Source organism: Marmota flaviventris, chromosome 11 (assembly GCF_047511675.1).
Source record: "Marmota flaviventris isolate mMarFla1 chromosome 11, mMarFla1.hap1, whole genome shotgun sequence".
Taxonomy (NCBI): Eukaryota; Metazoa; Chordata; class Mammalia; order Rodentia; family Sciuridae; genus Marmota; species Marmota flaviventris.
In genome coordinates, this window is record NC_092508.1 from 42,782,155 (window position 1) to 42,800,740 (window position 18,586).

Here is an 18,586-nt window from a genome sequence, read left to right on the forward strand (position 1 = left end):
GCTCCTGGTCATGGAGCCAGTTAACAGTAGACCCAGGTCTCAAACCCAGATCTTCTCAGTTCAAAACCATGTTCTTTTCACCAAATCATATCCTGACATTTAAAATATGCTATGTTCTGCAAAGCTCACTCAACTACAAGGACAGCAGCATTTAGCCAATATTTTATAAATACACAACTGGGTCAAAGAATAAAATTTATAAGGGCAGTTTCATGTTCTACTTCAATTCTTTAAACCACTCATCAAAAGATGTTTTAAATAGTTTACACTTTCTACCAGTCCTATTGACAAATACAAGTATGAAACTTTGCAATATTTTCCATAGCATTAATAGGTTAGGGCTTAATCTGTTTAAGGGAAATTTACTTCTTGATGTCTAGTATTGTTTACTCAAACTAGAATTAAACAATCTAGCACTTAATGTTCTTCCTTACGCTCAAACCATAAAACTGTTATCCAACAGTAATGCAACCTTTTCTCCATGTTTACCCTAAGCCAGATAACAGAAGCACTAGTGCAGACTACCCTATTTTTATTCTTTTCAGTGGTCCAACATGTCAAGAGCTTAATCTCCTACTAGGGCCATGTTTGAAACTTAAGATTAGCCTCACATGGCAAGCAAATCATGCCCTGCATATTAACTGTGGAAAATATTTATTGTAGCTGCTTCTCTATACAAAACAGGATTGAGATCTGAAGGTGTAAGAGGGGTGGCTCTACAGATACTCTCAGGAATATCATGCTCCAGTTTATTTTTTAGTTTGGTTAGACTTCTTATCATAGGGAATTAAGGGACAAGAGTAGATAGATGCCACGAACATATACTTGCTGAAATATGCAACAACAAAAAATTTTAAGTTTTTAACCAAAGGTTAGGGCAAAAAAATCTTACTTTTAACTTGACATGTAGGCTCAGTAGAAGCCATGTGACCCTGCTGTAGAGATTTGATCTTAACATTGATGTTATTTAATTCTACTTTAAATCTAATTCAAAAATTTGCAGTGCTCATATCCAGAGGCCACTCAACCTCTTATTCTCAGAACTATCTGCTGCAGCCATTGAATCTTTGCTTTGAGGAACATCCTTCTAATTATTTTCCATGTACAATCCCAAATTTAGTAGTCTATAGCTTCATAAAGATAAAATAAACTGAGAAAACTTTTGTGATCTTATTGTGATGAGGAAATCCCCAGAGCAGAAGACATGCAGGGTACTTCAGAGTAAGTGCAGGTCTTCCTCCCAGACCTACACTTGCAAATTCTAGGTCAGAGGAGCAATCCATTTCTCGAAACTTTTTGGGGCATCTCGTAGGTGTAGAAACCGAGTTTTATTCAAGTATGTTCAATGTTATTCTATATTCAGAATATGAACCAAGAAACTGTATCAACCATGTGCAGATGCACAAATTTTGATAAGACAAAACATCCAAACTTGGGTTGGTTATGTTCTCAAATTAAGGATCCACAATAAAACTGTGGGTAAAACTTTGACTTTACACAAAGTTTAAAAGAAATGCTTCCCAATTGAAGTGTTAAAATGTTCATATTCTTCTACCCTACTGGCTATCTAATATGGATAAAAAGTTCTTAGTGTCTTTAAGTCTAAGGGTTAACATGGAAAAAGGCTAAATTAATGGCTTAGCAGGTGAATTGGACTTGGGATTTTCTCTAGTGTGTGCTTTGAGAAACATCAATAAATCCTCTAAGGTCAGAAACCTGGGGTAATGTGGACACAGTATCTGAATCCAAATTCTCATACACTCTTATTAAGGCAAAATTTGAGGCATCTGCAGAAGATGTATCTGGAAAGTAAATTTTTTTTTTTTTCGTTTTTCCTTCAATATAACACACGATCAAGAGCTGCTTTCCAAAGGTCATAATTAGATTTCCTCAGAATTGTACCTGAACTGTTAATCATTACTATTTTGTGAAATGTGGAACTGTTTAATCACTCTAATGTGTAATTATTGTCTGGAACTCAACACACAGGTACCTTTGCCTCTAACGCCCCCTTACTGGCCATTCTAGAGAATTCACCATCTTTTTCTATTGGATATATTCAGACTCCCAACCAGACAGGAGACAAAGAGAAGAAAAACTAGATCTTAAAAAAAAAAAAAAAAAAAACAGCAATAAGGCAGGGAATCCCAAGACTAAAAAACACAATTGCTTGGCAAAGTGTTTTGCAAATATGACTTCTCGTGGTTTTCCAGTTTGTGGTCTCTAGAATGCTTTCAAACACATTAGAGGAAAGGATCTTAAGAGTCACATGCAGCCTGAAAAGGCTTGGAGCAACAATCATTATGCTAATGACACTGAAAAGGGAAGTCATTTAAGCAACTAAGCTGTCAGATTCTTATACAGAATATGAACTATTGGCTGCCAGTGTTTTCAGACTGATGTAAAACTCAACATTGTACATTCTTGAAGGCTAACCACCTCCACTTACTTTTAAATTCTTGTATCATAAAGTAAAACCTTTTACTAATCTTCATCTACTTGTTTGTAGCATTATTCCTTGGTATTATTCAACCAAGCAAATTAAACATTCATTTAAAATGTTAAATAATAAAAATATGTCACAAATATTTGTAACTACACATACTCAGGGTATCCTCAAATTACTAAAACTATAGTGTAAAAGCAAACACAGTTTGACACTACAAGAGAACCTTATTAAAGTTTAGCCTTCACCATTAAATATCATCATCTGACCTCATGGATTTCAACTTTCAGTTTCTATTCTGCAGCAACTTCCCACCAACCCTGCCTGAAGGACAACCTGCTCTGATCAGGTTTTGATCCAATTCAGATTTGTTCTGTAGAAATGACAAGGGGGCCTGATCCTAAGCTGAGTGCATTTCTATGCTAAATGCTTTTTGTTTCACTAGGTGTTGTTTAAACTTATTTCACAGTTGAAAGCTGAAAGCACCAGGAAGGAAGGTAGAAACTTTCTTCCTCTTAATTTCTTCATGACTGCTGTCCAAGAAGACTGGAAAGGCAAATATTCATTATGGATTTAATTCACTTTGCTTTGGTTTTGGAGGCTTCCCTTAAGAAAAAAGAAACTTGTTAATAAGTAATAAAATCATAGAACAAGGTTAAATTATTGAGGCAGTGTCAATCACAAAAGAAAAATTTAAGTTATTTTTCTACTTCATCTCATCACACTAAATAGCAATACTTCTAAATTCTGCATTTTTGTACTCCTGAGGTATGATCAGACAAACATTTGACTCCTTATTATTTAGCAGAAATCATTCCAATTTCTCACACTGCAGTCTTTAACTACACAAAGAAGTAATATTATTTACTTGCTTTTACAGTTGTAGAATCAAAGACTTAGAGAAGGTCTCAACTGTAATAACTAGCCCAGCATCACAAATAAGAAAATGAGGGCAGGACTGAAAGAACAGTAACCCACATCTGACAGTACTTTAATTTTCCAAAACTCCAAAATCTGTTAACATTAACGCAAGTTTTATTCAAGAGATAAATATTTAAGAGGTAAATTCTAAACAAAAGAAAAATTTGCCAGTTAACCACCCTACAGTAAAAAGTAGAAGTGGGTACCATTTATGACACATAAATAAATTCCACCTTAACGTTTCTAAATAAAGCTGTAATCACTTCTTTGTCATTTAACTTTTGCTATTTAATAAGGCTATGTGAATCGTGTTCAGAAACTTTTGACAACACACACAAATTGAAGTACCACCTAGGATTTTCAGTTCAGGCTGAGTACCTGTAAATACCTAGGATCTATAACTTAAAGACTGCATATTAATATATGAATTCAATTTGAATCACCTTCACTATGTTCACCAAAATTATTTTTAAAAATAATTAGATCAATGTTTATTATGACTTTATAACTCTCTCAAATTAAACTTCTCAATATTTAACATGGTAGATTCAAAAATAAATATTCAAGGCCTTTTTTAAAATTTTCTTTCAATATAATCCACGCTAATAACAAATGTTAAGAGCAGTATCTGAAAATAAAGCAAAGTAGCTTTCTTCTAAAACTTACATATTACAATACAGATTGCATTCTGTTCCATAATTCTGATAATCTTTTTTGGTAATGAAACAATTTAGGATGATTCATTTAAGATGATTCGTTTCTTGGGAAATCTTAATGGCAGTCACTCAACAAAATCATTCATTCTTGGAGTAACAAACACTCAAAAACTATTGCTGGCATTGACCAAGTTTCTGTTTTGTTTGGGGTTTTTTTTGGTGGTTATTGCTTTAGTTGGCAATATCTGAATTTACAACAAAGAACATCTCCCATTAAGCCTTATGTGAAATATTACAAAATTCATAAGAAGACTCATAGAGGCTATAAAGCTGATGTTTTAAATAACTCACCCTTGAAATGGGTGCAATTTTTAGAGGATATCCAATAACTTTTTTGCTCTAAAAATATATGCCCCTACTTTTCAGTGTTCCCATTCAACAGGAGACTTGAGCAGCTTAACAGTTTTGCTATTAAAAAAAACCACTCTTCTTAACAAACCAAAAACGTAAAAGGAAACCAATAAAGGACATATTTTTCACAGTTAACAATAAATAAAAGTGCACTAAGTGTTCAAGTAGGGCACGTAGTTTAAAAACTACATGTGACTATTTGGCATAGGTCATCTTTTAAAGGCTCTCCGAGGGTCCCTGCTATTACTTATTGTGGTCATGACTGTTTGATTATTAGCAGCTCCTGGTAGCTGTGTATTGATAGGTCCCCGGACATTGCTTCCACCAGCATATGAAAGTTGGTATCCCCTTGATTCAGGGCCAGTTTGAAGGCTATTTCCTAAAAAAGAATAAAAAAAATCATCACTATCTTCAGAAGAGGTCTATAATAATCTATGTAACTACACATATTTTAAGTTCCAATATATCTATTAATGCTTTTAAATATTAGGGAAAACAAACTTTTTACACTGGAAAAAAATGCTAGTTTTAGGTTTTTACAATGTATCAGTACTATAAATACATTAACTTGATATTGTGTTAGTAGTGGAAAAAAGCCAATTTGGGCAACAAGATTAGAAAAGAAACAGGGAAAAAAAACATGCACTGCTTATACTACCAAAAAAAAAAAAAGGCAAAAAATGTTGAGTACCAACATTTTTGCTCAAATATGGTTAATTTTTCAAAACAGACAACATAATCCTTTTTTAGACGGCACAGTGTGATGATCAGTTGTGCCAAAATATGCAATCAGGTCAAATAAAGTATCATTTATTCTAATGAAATCTAATGACTTTTCCTTAATAAAAACTTGGAAAAAAAAACCAAAAACCTTTAACAGGGGTTACAAGGACCTGTTAGGATAAATGCCAATCTTTCAAAAAGGCAGTTAATAATATATGAAAATTTAAGGTGTTAATTTACTATTACTTTTCAGAACTATTAATATGAATATCAGCTTTCAATGTACCAACATAACTACTAATACTGTATCTATTATAAATAACTAGATTACAGAACTTTTATAAAAGTGGGAAAATAGTACCAGACATCTTCACAGATACACCAGTCTTTTGTATTAGTCAATATTCAATATTATATTCCCTGAAATTGGTCCAAAATTTATAGAATGTGCTCAGTAAATTGGCTTGCAAGTACACATTATTTGCCTTCTAGAAAACATTTGGAGATTCCCTTTTTATTAGTAGTTCACCTTTAGTACTTACTTATGCCTAAAGATATTCTTTTCCTCTAAATCTTTCACACTTCCCATAATGTATATACCTAATCACAAATTAAAAAAAAAAAAAAACTTACCCACTGATCCAAATGTACCTGTACCTATATTACTATTCATGGAATTAGTCTTCTGTTCACTGTGTGCCTTAAAAAAAAATGTTTTAAACAAATGAAGATTAAAATAACACTCATTATTACAAACTTATTATACCCTTTTTAAAGTTTTAATGGTTTTGTAAAATTATCTTTTAACAATTCTTTAAAAAATTTGTCTAAGTCCATTCAATGGTAAAAGATTCAAGAATGTTACCCAAACCTTTTTTTAGCTTCTGTTACATCCTGTATTTCCTGACATGACTCCTCACTCCACAAAATCTAAATGGTGCATATATATATATATATATATATATATATATATATATATATATCCGTAATATTCTATGCCCTAAACAGACTCATTGAGTATTTTTAATGAAAGTTACTTTAAAGATTATTTTTTACAATTCTCTTCATTACATTCAGGGTATCACAGGATTAGCCTCAGTACAGAACTATAGTTCACAGTCATATTAGCCCAATCATAAAAATGCACTCTATATTTGGATTAATTACCCCTTTGTTCTGCGGTCCTCGATAATCTGGGTTGGGCTCACTGAAATTTGGCACTTCTGAATAAACCATACAAAATCTGAAAGAAAATAAAGGACAAGTTAAATAGACTTCTGAAGTTAATCAACCTTTCCTTAATATTTCTAAGGTTTGGTAATGAAGAATTTAGGTGTCAAATGAATAACAAAATGCTAACTAATGCTATTCATTATAACCAAAGTCTCTAAAATCAGTATATCCCATTAAACATCAAATATCCAACTATCTACAACACATAAAACATTCTATTTCATATTTAAATTCTTCTATACTGCAAAAAAAAAAAAAAAAAAAAAATCATGTCAAAGGATTTTTGGACACAAAAACAAATCTTTGTCCAGTTTTTCCAGACAGGCTGATGCTAGTGAACTGTGTTTAGGGTTCCAGAGTGGTTTCTCCAGCAGTGGTGATGGATTTGCACTGATCCATTCACACACTCTCATCCAGTCCCTCTTTTGACCAATCACTTTGAATCTGCAAAGATAATCATCCAAGGTTAAGAGTGGATTCTGGGTGATAAAGGACAGATAACTGGCTATATTAAGCCACCAGTTTATATCGGAGCTTGTGGTGACTACATGATATGTACTAACTGACAAATATGTATTTTCTTAGTTCCTTAACCCACTAAAAAGAAACTAGAATCCATTTTAGGTAATCCTAAACAGACCCTGACAAAGAGCAGTCATAAGAAATTAAGTGACTTCCTGTGGTTCTTCATTTAACCAACCATCAAACATTATTGTAAATACCTCTGCATACGTGAAGGTCAGGACAGGTTTGGTAATACTGACCCTAAAACCTTTCATAATACTTAGTGCTAATAATACCACTCTACATATAAACATGAGTGGATCCAAATTTTTTCCTCTAGCAAAGACAAAGTGTTACTTCAGTCTCTGATTTTTAAAAAAGCTTGTAAGCTCATTTTCATCATTAACAATTTTCTCCCAACAAAGTACCTCATCCTCTCAGTGTGAGTTTTTTCTTTTTGGTGCCATTTATGACTTCTCTCTAAATATCCTCCAATTTAATGGACATTAAGCAGATGTTTAAGCATTAACCAATAGAATGGAAAAAAGATCTGGCTCATTGCCTGTACCATATTTTATGAGCACAAGCCAAATGACTAGGCTAACATGGAGGCTGAATTACCTTTACACCCCTAGAGAGGATGGTTTCTCCAGGTCTGGGTGGAGATCATTACCAGGGTAGCAGTGTATGGAAGCTCGCATTGCGGCTGCCTGCACCATACCTAGGCTGTAGATAAATAGAGGACTTCAGTTTTCATTGCTGCAAGTCCTTTTACCATGAGTACAAATTCACCCATACACAAAAAGAAAAAGAACATGTAAACTCATGGCCAGAAATTCATGCTTGCTCTATTTTTCATGAATCACTAGATGAGGGAATTCAATTCAAATGACACCTAAAAGATGCATGTTTCTAAAACCTACCAGAAATAGCCCCACTGAGGCTGGTCTGAATTGCCGCTTTTACTGCTGTCTGCCAGGAAAATGGATATCCTCAACATAGGATACTATACTAATAGCTGTTAAAACTAGTATCCATCAAAAAAAGCCAATTAAGTGATTTATAGTTTATACCTACCAATTATTCTGTAAACATTTGTAATTTATTCAATTGTACAAAATGCATTTTAATACTTACTCTCCAATTTTTTGAAGTTCACCACCCCTTCCAGTATAAAGTGTCAGACATCCTTTCCACATGGATGCGTATCTAAAAAGAAACGTTAATTCTTTAGAAAGATGTATATTTCAGTCTATGTAAGTCAAATAAACCTTTATACTGTGTATTTTGTATTGGGATAGGAGTGGAAATCAGGCCCTCTGTAAATCAAATACAATTCTAACATAAACTTGCTGCTTACTAAAAAATACAAAGAAAATTATATCACCAAATTGTGACACAATTACTTAAGTTACAACCCTAGAAATGAAAGAAAACTTCCTTTAGCAAAACAAGCATTATTATGCCCCAGATGATTTAAAATTACATCTGTAGTCAGTCAATATAGGAAAAGCTTTTAATTGCAGATATTTAAGCAGAAGTTATTTTTAGGGGTTGGGATTGTGGCTCAGTGGTGGAGCACTTGCCTCATACGTGTGAGGCACTGGGCTTGATTCTCAGCACCTCATAAAAATAAATAAAATTAAGGTGTTGCATCTATCTACAACTTTATATTATATATGTATGTGTGTGTGTATGAAGTTATTTTTATTATTTTCAGCCACAAGATGTAATAAGTTAACACCCCATGTTTCCTTTTACACTTATTGTCATGGTATAGCCAAATTTTAACTGCTTTTCTTCTACCTCCACAAGATGAAGAGTTCCCAATAAAGTGGTAAAGAGAACTTCTTTAGTTTTGAATTTTCCTTTAAATTGTACTCCTTAGCCAGCACAGTGGCACACAGCTATAATCCCAGTGGCTAGATAGGTCGAGGCTGGATTGCAAGTTTGAGGCTAGCCTCAGCATTTAGCAAGAGACTATCTCTATAAATAAAAAATACAAAGGGCTGGGGATGTGGCTTGGTGGTTAAGTGTCCCTGGGTTGAATCCCCAGCATCAAAAATAAATAAATTGTACTTCTTAACCATTGGGCCCCTTAAATAGTACAGCTAATGAGTTTTAGCTTTTTTGACAAATGTTTAGATGGAAACATCATGACTGACTACAGTACAGGAAATACTTGAAAAGAGATACTGTTTTTTGTATAAAGTAGTTTTAATCACTGGAAAAAGGATATTCTGGGGGGTCAAAAAACTTCAATTAAGCTAATCCTTACCACACTCTCCCAGGTAGGAATTTTCTTTTGTGTAAATTGAGGATGTGGAAGTTTAAAAAACATAATTAGTGTCATAATGAGTCAGTGTGCGAGAATAAAATGTCTAAGTCCTGACTCTCATTTCCTGCTTTGATGATACTCTACCTCACTTCCTGAAGATGTTGTAAGACCTATAAGATAGTATCAAAGAGCTCTAAGCTCCTACACCCAGGGCACTCAAATATTTCCTTGGATTCTACTCACTAACCAACATCAATCTCCACCAACTTTTCCTGTAGTTATTACAATTCTATTGATCACAAAAGTTCCCAGCTTCTGTTTTCAAGACACTTTCCTGGCCTTTTGTCTTCTTAAGATAAAGATTTGGCAAAAATTTTAACTTAGTCTATCCAAAACAAAAAAGTGCTAAATTGTTTTTTAAAACCACCAATTTGCCACCTGAATCTTCTGAATGAAGGTATCATAGAAGTCTTTCTGCCAAACTTTTTCTACGTACATTTTGGCCTTACCACATTGACCTTAGGACAGAAAATAGAAAAAAATCATTTTACAGAATGAGGCTTCCAGACATTGTCTAATTTCTGAGTACAAATTTGTACCACAGAAAATACTAAATCTTCCAATTAGTTTTCTGTCCACAAAAATAAGTATTAAAAAAAAAAAAAACTATTGGAAGGATTTCAAGTCATTAAAAAAGGAGGAGAGATCGAAATGAACTAAATATACTCAATTAAAGGTTTAGAAAAGATTATGGACTATACCAATCTACTAGAAAGACTCAATGACTCCAAGGCCAGTATTTTAAAACATAACTACCCTGTAAATTGGAGGGAGAGGAAATGAATTTCCTGTCTGAAATCTACCGAGTTTACCTGCAAGGTTGGGCTGCATTCCAACGCAGCTCATTAATATTAACACCAAAGGGGCTCAAAACTTTAGAGCAGCCCACAGAAAAGGTATGGAACTTCAGTACTTGGCAGGATCCCGGGAGCCAGCCAATCCAGAATCTGCACTGTTAGGCTCACCGGCCCCCCACCTTCTTTTACACACCTACCCTCGGGTCAACCGAATAATATCCCCTGGCTGTATGAGACCTCCAATCTCATCCCACACGGAAATAGTGATGCTGCCCGTTTTATCTGCTACTTTGCACGATCTGACTTCATGGCCGTCTTTGGTTTTGGTCACGCGTCCTGTGAAGATTTAAAAATCAAAAGGGAGAGGGGCGTATTAGATTAACGAGGACGTCCGAAGAAGCTATTCCTCCTCCGTATTTTAATACTTTTGGAAAGAGGAGAGGCCGAGCCCTGGCTTCACACCGCCTTGGGATCAGAGCGCCGGCGGGGGCCACTGGGACCACGTGGGTGGGGGAGGGGATCGGGGAGGACGGGCAGGGGGGAGGGGAGCCCCGCCGGCGGCGTCCTTCCCTCCGAACCCGGGGCGCACATGGGGCGGTGGGGTGGGCTGCAGACCCCACTTACCTATCTCCAGGACAATAAAGACGACATTTAAGTTTTTCAGTCCGGGCTTAATATCTTTTATAAAAAGAGGTGGGTCGTTGACCCCATTCATATTGAGCAGGTGCGGTTACCGCTGCCGAGACGCGGACGGGAAGGGCGGGGACAAGGCTTCCCACCCTCCCGGTCCAGGGGCGAGGGCGGAGGGACAAACTGAGGCTAGGGTTGCCAGAGAATGGGCAGAATGCGGTTATTCAAGGAAACCAGCGCTGGCGGCACTGAGCCCAAATTGGGGGGAGGGGAAGAGGGGGTAAAAAGGAGGGGGGGAGCGCTCACAAGTTCAAAATTAAAAAAAGAAAAAAAGAAAACAAAAATAAAACCCGAACCACTCCGCACGCCAGCCGGGCTCCCAAATGGGCGACCGGGAGGCAAAGGTAAGAACTGCCTTCTTTGGATAAAAGGAAGAAAAAAAAAAAAGACAGTGAGGGGACACCTCTGTCCTGAGTCCCGCTCACACACACACACGCGGGCGCGCGCCCAGTCTATCCTGGACTCGGAGAAGGAATCGGCTGTGACAGCAAAACGGGAAAGAAAACTGCAACCGCACGCCCCGCGTCCCAAACTGCGACTGCCGAACGCGCCCGCGCGCCGGTGGACTACCAGGCAGCCACGCCCCTTGTGACGTCAAACGGCGTCGGCACGCCCGCCACCACGCCCGCGTGGCGCAGGGTCGGGGAAACCAAGGGATGGAAAGGAACCAACGACGCCCACGCAGCTTCCTTAGCTCCTCCCCCGGGGCTGTCAGTGCTGGCCCCGCCCCCAGCCTGCCAATCCGCTTTCGCCCCCGCCCTCCGTCGCTGCGCAACGTCAATTCTTCCCTGCTTAACTTTCGTGCTGCAGGCTTTTACTACAAGCTGGCCAACGTCAGGGTCTTCTTCCCTTTCTCTCCTTGCCACTCAGCGTTCGGTCCCCAACCCATGCCCTTTGGTCCTGCGGTCACGGGAACGATTGAGTTTAGGATTCAGCGGGTGCAAAAGTATGCAATTGAATTAGAACAGGGCTCTGGCATGGTTAGCTGTGTTCAGGATCAAGGAAAAACGGGCTGGGATGGTGAATGGTTCCATGGTTGTAACATTGGAGTTTTCGGACCAGAAGGGAATTTGGAGATCAGCTCAGCTTCACCATTTTAAGCATATTTAAACTGGGATCCAGAAAGATGAGGGTTGCTTGATGAAAATCATACAGGCAGCTCAACAGGCAGGTCTTCAACACAGACCATCCTACCTGGTCTTTCACTTTTCACTCTACAAAACAAAGAAGATAGACAAGCAGTTAAATATCTTTGCAGACAGGTTTCCTTCGTCATTTGACTTTTCTTTTAATTTACACTTGTTTTTATACAATCAAAAGTAATCATATATCAGCGTCGGGAAACCCTGAAACATAACCTGAAGAAAGAAAAAAATGTGCTTTAGAAACAAACCTGGCCTTGAACTGTTTACCAGTTGTGTGACCTTTGGTCCATAATTTAATCATCAGAAAAACAGACCTGGGATCCCTACCTCATAGAGGATGAAATAGGATCAGAAAACATTTAACTCGTGTCTAGCAAATGGTTGATGGATACTCAATATTTTCTAGTAGCCAATTTTCTATTATTAAAGGAAAGAGTAATCGCTTAACACTGATCTTTTCATGGGTCCTTTATAGGGAATGCTAATTTTAATCCCCATTTTAAGGATGAGAAAACTCACCAGAAACCACATAGCTGGAGAATGATCAAACTGGGTTCTGAATGTAGGCAATCTTTACTCCAGAGGTCTCCCGCTAAGAAATATTTTTATATTTAAAGTTCAGTGGTGGGATTATTTAAAACGATGGAAGAAATAAGGTGGTAGCAAAAGGACAACTAAAAATTAATTCTTAAAAAAAAAATAAGCATCTAGCTAACAGATCATCAACAGAAATGTTGGGAGGCATGTCAAAGAATTTGTATGTAAGAAACATGCAAGTTTTTTCTCCTTTCTGATTATCTGCAAGAATAGCTATATTATTACCCTAAAAAAAGTTTCGAAAATAATCACAACATTAGTAAGAGAGTCAAGATTTTTTTCTAAAGAAGCAGAAGCTTCCAGTTCACAGACAAAAGGGCTCAGAGTGCCAAAGACAATGATGTAATATTGGAAAATGGTGTAAAATAATATGATGAGCATGATTTCTACATCAAATGAAAACATGCCAGTTAATGGCAGAACTAAGGTCCAACCTTAGGTCTCCCCCAGACTCCAAATCCAGAAAAGAACTTCCTATTCACCATGGTTATCTGACAGACACTTCAATCAGACATTCCTCAAAGCTTATTTTTAATGCAGGCAAAACACTCTCATATGAGCAATATTTAAATCAGAACTTTAAAAAAAAAGTTTGATGAGTTCTTAAAAAGATACAAACAGGAAACCAATTAAGAATGTTAAGTAGATTTGTGGCCAAGTTTTTGGCAAAGAAAGTTAGCCACTCCTGAAATTCTCAGTTATTTACCCCCAGAAAGAGGAGATTATGTAGGGTTGCTCAGACTAATTATGTTGACATTTTATAAAGAGGAAGCAGACACTTAGGAAACCAAGCCCAGCAAAAGCAGAAGCTAGTGCTCTGCTTTTGCTGGCCCAGCCCTTCCCAAATCTCCCTCCCCCACTATACAGCTCAGCTGAACATCTCCTACTTCCTTCCCTAGTAACTCAGCAGTTCTCAGAAAGGAAATGGCAACCATATGCTTTTTCATTAACCAAAACTAAAGACAGCTTTGAGAAACAAGATAGTGCAGGCAGTATTGGAATTTTTTAAGTTAGGTTAGTTGGTTTCGACTACTCCCAAATCACTCCCCAAAGGTGATGGTTAGTGAAAAGAGAAAGGGGATGTGAAGAACAATCACTAGGCAAACAACCTTTCCCAATATTAACGTTCAATTACATAAACAAGGAGATCTGCCACTCAGTGCACCCAGTTAGGTAATAATTATTATATTGCTGATTTTTTAGGATATTCACACAATTACTTCACAGTCTTCTGCCTTCTAAAGCTTGTGTGTTCTTTGGACCTTCTTTGTTTTTCACAGCCAAATATAAACTTATTCTAAAATGATGGCCTCTTCTACTTCGTGCCCAGAAACTCAACACCATAAATTTTCATGAAGGGATTGCTTAGTGAGACTCAGTATGATACAGAAAAGCATCCACTAGAATTCTGTATAAAAGGTTTTCAATATCTCATTGATAAAAGTCCTCATTGATAAAGGTTTCATGTAAATTGTGTCCAGCACCCACTACCTATACTCACTTACAGGCTTTAGTTTCTGGAATTATTAAAATCATTCCCATGTGGCACTATCCATTTATGTAAAACAATTACAAGAAATGGGTGTGGTAATGCATGCCTGTAATCCCAAGGGATTCAGGAGGCTGCAGGCAGGAGGATTGGAAGTTCAAAGCCAGCCAGCCTTAGCAACTTAGCAAGACTCTGTTCCAAAAAAAGAACTGGGTATGTAGCTTAGTGGTAAAGCACCCTGGGTTCAATCCCCAGTACTAAAAAAAATAAAATAAAATAAAAAAGCAAAAAAATAAAATAACCACTACCACCACCATTACCAACAAAAAAAGAACTAAAACTATTACAACATCAAAAAAACAGCTCAACAAGGACTGTTTGATAATAGATGGTTAGTGTGGTGAAACTAAGAATAAAAAAAAATTTAGAAGAACCACAGTGTTCTCATGTTACATAAATAATCCACTTTGTAACATAATTGGCAAGGTAAACAAAAAAAGTCTTAATTTTCTTTAAAAGATTTAACCAAAAGACTCAGAAATAATGTTTAGTTATAAATGCAGTAGTAGCTACACAAATCAGAATGATCAATGCTGACACACCCTGAGCATCTGCTCTGTGCCAGGCCTATTATACTTATAAGCACTTACCACTTAATATGTTACTTAATATGTAAAATGATTGTTCTGATTTTATAGTGAGTTATGGAGGTATGATTTTAAATTAACTGGTACATATAACTTTTTCTAAAAACAAGTTATTTGTCCTAACATGTCCCTTCTTTGATTATCTAAATGGGTAATTTAATTTCTCAAAGGTTTTGTAAATCACCGTGACAAATTCAGTAACATGTGATCCCCGGTGTCTGACTGTGTGGAGGCAGTGGAATCTACTTGTGAGAAATAACTTTGTAGTTTCTCTTAATCCCTAAACAGATTAATTCAAATCAACTGATTATCTTTTTAATGACAGAGGCTTCTACATTCTCAAAAGCTTCTTACAAGTGTACCATACTTCTAAAAAGTTGCTCAAATTTATCATTTATGAAAAAATAAAAATATTTCCATCAGAACTAACAGGGCAAAATATTTTTTTACTGGTGGAAGATTTATTTAATTGGTTCAGATATCATGGTCCTCATACTTTAATGGATATTGTAGAAAATCCAACATATCACATATACAAACTGAGCAGTAAAGGTTTTTGCAGAATAAAAAGTCCTGCAGAATTCTAAGAATACTGTATGGTGCTGATGTTCCCAGAACACTGGGAATGAACAGATATGAATGAAGAAAACAGTGTGTAAATCTAGCTTTCATGGTCTCAGAGCCCTACTCTTTAACAGGCCCTACAAAAAGTATGTGAGAGACCCTATCATCATGCCTGACACATGTTAGAGTGGACTTGAGGACTATACAGAATTCTGACTTACTATCATAGTTTCTCTATAGTAAAAATAGATGCTCTCTTATTTTGGAGCATTAGCAAGCTCTCTCTCTCTCTCTCTCTCTCTCACACACACACACACACACACACACACACACACGTAAATCACCAGGAAGAAACAATACATGTTTCCACACAAACCCCTAATTAAGAGCATTTCTTATATGAGCAAAGTGTGTCCCAGGTGGAAGGATGCTTCTAGATAAAGTACTTACTTGAATCCTTCATTTTGTGTATTAAAGAACACAAACTGGGAGATAACAGGATTACCACCTTCGTCTCCTAATGAACTAATGGATCTCAGTCATAATCACCAAAGGCCGCTAATATCACAAAAAGAGAGACAACCAGTTCAACCAATTAAATCAGAATCCCTCAAGGTGGGACACAGGCATTAACATATTTTAAAGTTCCCTAGGTAATTTATAATGTAACTAACTCTGAGAACTACAGCAGGTAAAGCAATTTGTTTTCTCAGAATTTTCTTTCTCTTTCTTCCCCACATACTTCTTAATACTCTGGAACAATGTTTCCCTTATACTAACTAGGGAAAACCTGTACTGATGAATTTCTAGGAGTGAAATAATTGAGTATTTAAGACTTCTGATATATATTATCAAATTACATCTTGGGAATTTAGAAGAGACTTACACTTCCATTTGGTCTTTATATAGGCATTAAACTTAATTTATTAATTTATCCAACAATTTTTTATTAAACAATCAATAATGTGCCAGCACTGAGACTGCATCTGTAAAAAGTCATACAAAAATCCCTGACATCATGGAGCTTTCATTCTAAGGGGGCAGAAAGACAATAAAATAAATAAATTATATAGTATGAGAGAGCATGATGAGTACTAAGGTGAAAATTAAGCAAGGGAGGGGAAAGAGATATTGCAGGTAGAGATGCAAAGAGTGGTCAGAGAAGGGGATACTTGGGTGAAGATACAAAAGAGGGAGCAAGAAACCCAGGTGGACGTCTGAGTTTAGACAGTCCAGACAGAGAGCCATTGAAAAGGTGTGACCACATCTGGTTTTTTTGCAGGAACAGACAGAAGACTGCTGTGGCTAGAAGAGAGAACAAGGAGAGAGTTTAGAAGTTGAGGAGGAAGAGGGGGTGTATCATATATGAGGACATTTTTATTCTGCAACAGGAATCTATTGGAGTGTTTTGAGCACTGATCTGACATGCTAACCTGACTTAGGAGTCATTCTGACTGTTGGCTGAAGAACAAAAATAGCAAGGGTAAAAAAGAGGAAAATCAGGAGATTTCATATTGATCCATTTGAGATGTGGAGTACAAGGGTGGTAGCAGTGACCATGGGACAAGATGATCAGCATCTGGATCTCTGTGGAAGATGGAATCACTGTGTTACTGAAAGCACAGTATGAGAAAATGAGTCAAATATGACTTCCAGATTTTGGGTCTAAATAACTAGAAAGATGGTGTCATTAACTGACATGGAGAAGGCTGCAAGTGGAACAACTTGGGGGGCTGTAGAAAGACAAGGAGCACCATTTTAGATATCAAAACTGAAGGTTATGGTGACCTTGACAAGAGCAGTTGCCATGAAGTTGGGGGAGGGCAAAAGTCTGAATGGATTGAGTTTAAGAGAGAACAAAAGTGCAGGAATTAGAAATGTCAAGGAGGTATATGTCAGTTCTTCCATGAAGCCTGCTGCAGAGGAGAGCAGATATGGAGGAACAACTTGGTGGGAAGTAAAACAAAAGGGATTTTTTTTTTAAGAATGTGAAAAAAAAATATGTGATATTATGACTGTAAGCGGTAGGGCATAATCCAGTTGAGGGGGGAGGGTCAGATTGCTGGAGACACATCCTTGTCTTTGAGTAGGTGAGAGGGCATGGGAACTAGAGCCTTTGGGGAGGGGTTGCCTGGGAGCAGAGACAGATCTTCTGGAACTGGAGGAAGGTGGGCTGATACAGTAAAAGGTGTGTGTGGAAGTTCTGTGTCAAACAAGCAAACCCATCAATTTAGAGTGAAGATGGGAAGGAGGTGCTGGAAGTTTGCAGTGTGAGGAGAGGGTATGAAATAGTGATTGGGGAATGTGGGAGACTGAATGAACCAGGCAAATATATTACAATTTTAGAAGCAGACTGAAGTCTCACTTGAAGGCAATTAACAGCCAATTTAAAGTTAGACCACTGCACATGGTATTTCACAGACACTTGCATCTGTGAAGGTTTAAGACTGACAGGCTGGGAATTGGATGTAACCAGTCTTGCAGTTTTGACAAATGATAGTAACATGCTTTTTTGTGTGACGTCTGTTGTATAAGTCTTTCCTAGTTTGTGATTTGCCCTTTCCTTTTATCTGTACTTTAAGTCCAGAACTCTATATTTTTATATGGTCAAATATGTTTTCTTTTCCTATGGTATTTTCTGTTGCTTTTTGATGAGGTAGTCCTTCCTCTTAAGGGATGATATAAATGTTCTTCTGTCCCATTTCCCATTTGTTATAGTTGAATTTTTAATTCTTTAATTTATTTATATGTATGCTGTGATGCAATAATCTGATATAATTTTCATCAAAAAGTTAATTTTACTAGCATTACTTAGAAACAATTCCTTACCCTTACATTTGCAATTCATTTCTGTGTGGGTGGGTGTGTTTGTGTGTATGTGAGTGTGTGTGTGTGTGTATGTGTATGTATAATTTTTTTGTACTGGAGACTGAACACAGGGGCACTTTACCACTGAACAATATCCCCCCCCCTTTTTTGATATTTTAGTTTGAGACAGGGTGTTATTATTTAGATATCAAGCATCCATCAAAAGCCCATGTATATCCCCGTGGCTTGGGAGGCTGACGCAGGAGGACTGAGTTCAAAGCCAGCCTCAGCAATGGCGAGACTCTAAACAACTAAAATACAAAATAGGCTGGGGAAGTGACTCAGTGGTTGAGTGCCCTTGAATTAAATCCCTATACCAAAAAAAAAAAAAAAAAAAGCTCATGAGACAATGCAAGAAAGTTTTGAGGTGAAAATATTGGGTTAAGAGAATCTTAATTTAATCAGTGCAGTAACCCCCTGATAAAAATTAACTAGGTGGTAACTATCGGCAGGTAGGGTATAGATGGAGGAGGTTGGTCATTGGGTGTTATCTTGGGGTTTATATTTTGTCCTTGTTGAACAGAGTAGTCAGTCTCTCTCTCTCTCTCTCTCTCCCT

At 36.9% G+C, this 18,586-nt stretch overlaps 1 protein-coding gene across 1 annotated transcript; it reads right to left on the reverse strand.

Moving 5' to 3' along the window:
* Positions 1 to 735: 735 nt before the first annotated feature.
* On the reverse strand, positions 736 to 11,398 carry Nabp1 (nucleic acid binding protein 1). Its single transcript, XM_027924972.2, has 6 exons — positions 10,654 to 11,398; positions 10,227 to 10,365; positions 8,032 to 8,103; positions 6,325 to 6,400; positions 5,791 to 5,857; positions 736 to 4,813 (listed from the first exon to the last, which is right to left on the reverse strand). Exons 1-6 carry the CDS (start codon positions 10,742 to 10,744, stop codon positions 4,644 to 4,646), a joined length of 615 nt encoding a protein of 204 aa, XP_027780773.1. The 5' UTR covers positions 10,745 to 11,398; the 3' UTR covers positions 736 to 4,643.
* Positions 11,399 to 18,586: the final 7,188 nt, after the last annotated feature.

Bases quoted from the DNA above. Each gene is read 5' to 3' on its own strand.
- Nabp1 (XM_027924972.2), bottom strand. From the start codon at position 10,744: ATGAATGGGGTCAACGACCCACCTCTTTTTATAAAAGATATTAAGCCC. The intron at 10,366-10,653 runs GTAAGTGGGGTC...AAATCTTCACAG, and splicing joins CTTTATTGTCCTGGAGATAG to GACGCGTGACCAAAACCAAA. The intron at 8,104-10,226 runs GTAGGTGTGTAA...GTTTCTTTTTAG, and splicing joins ATTATTCGGTTGACCCGAGG to ATACGCATCCATGTGGAAAG.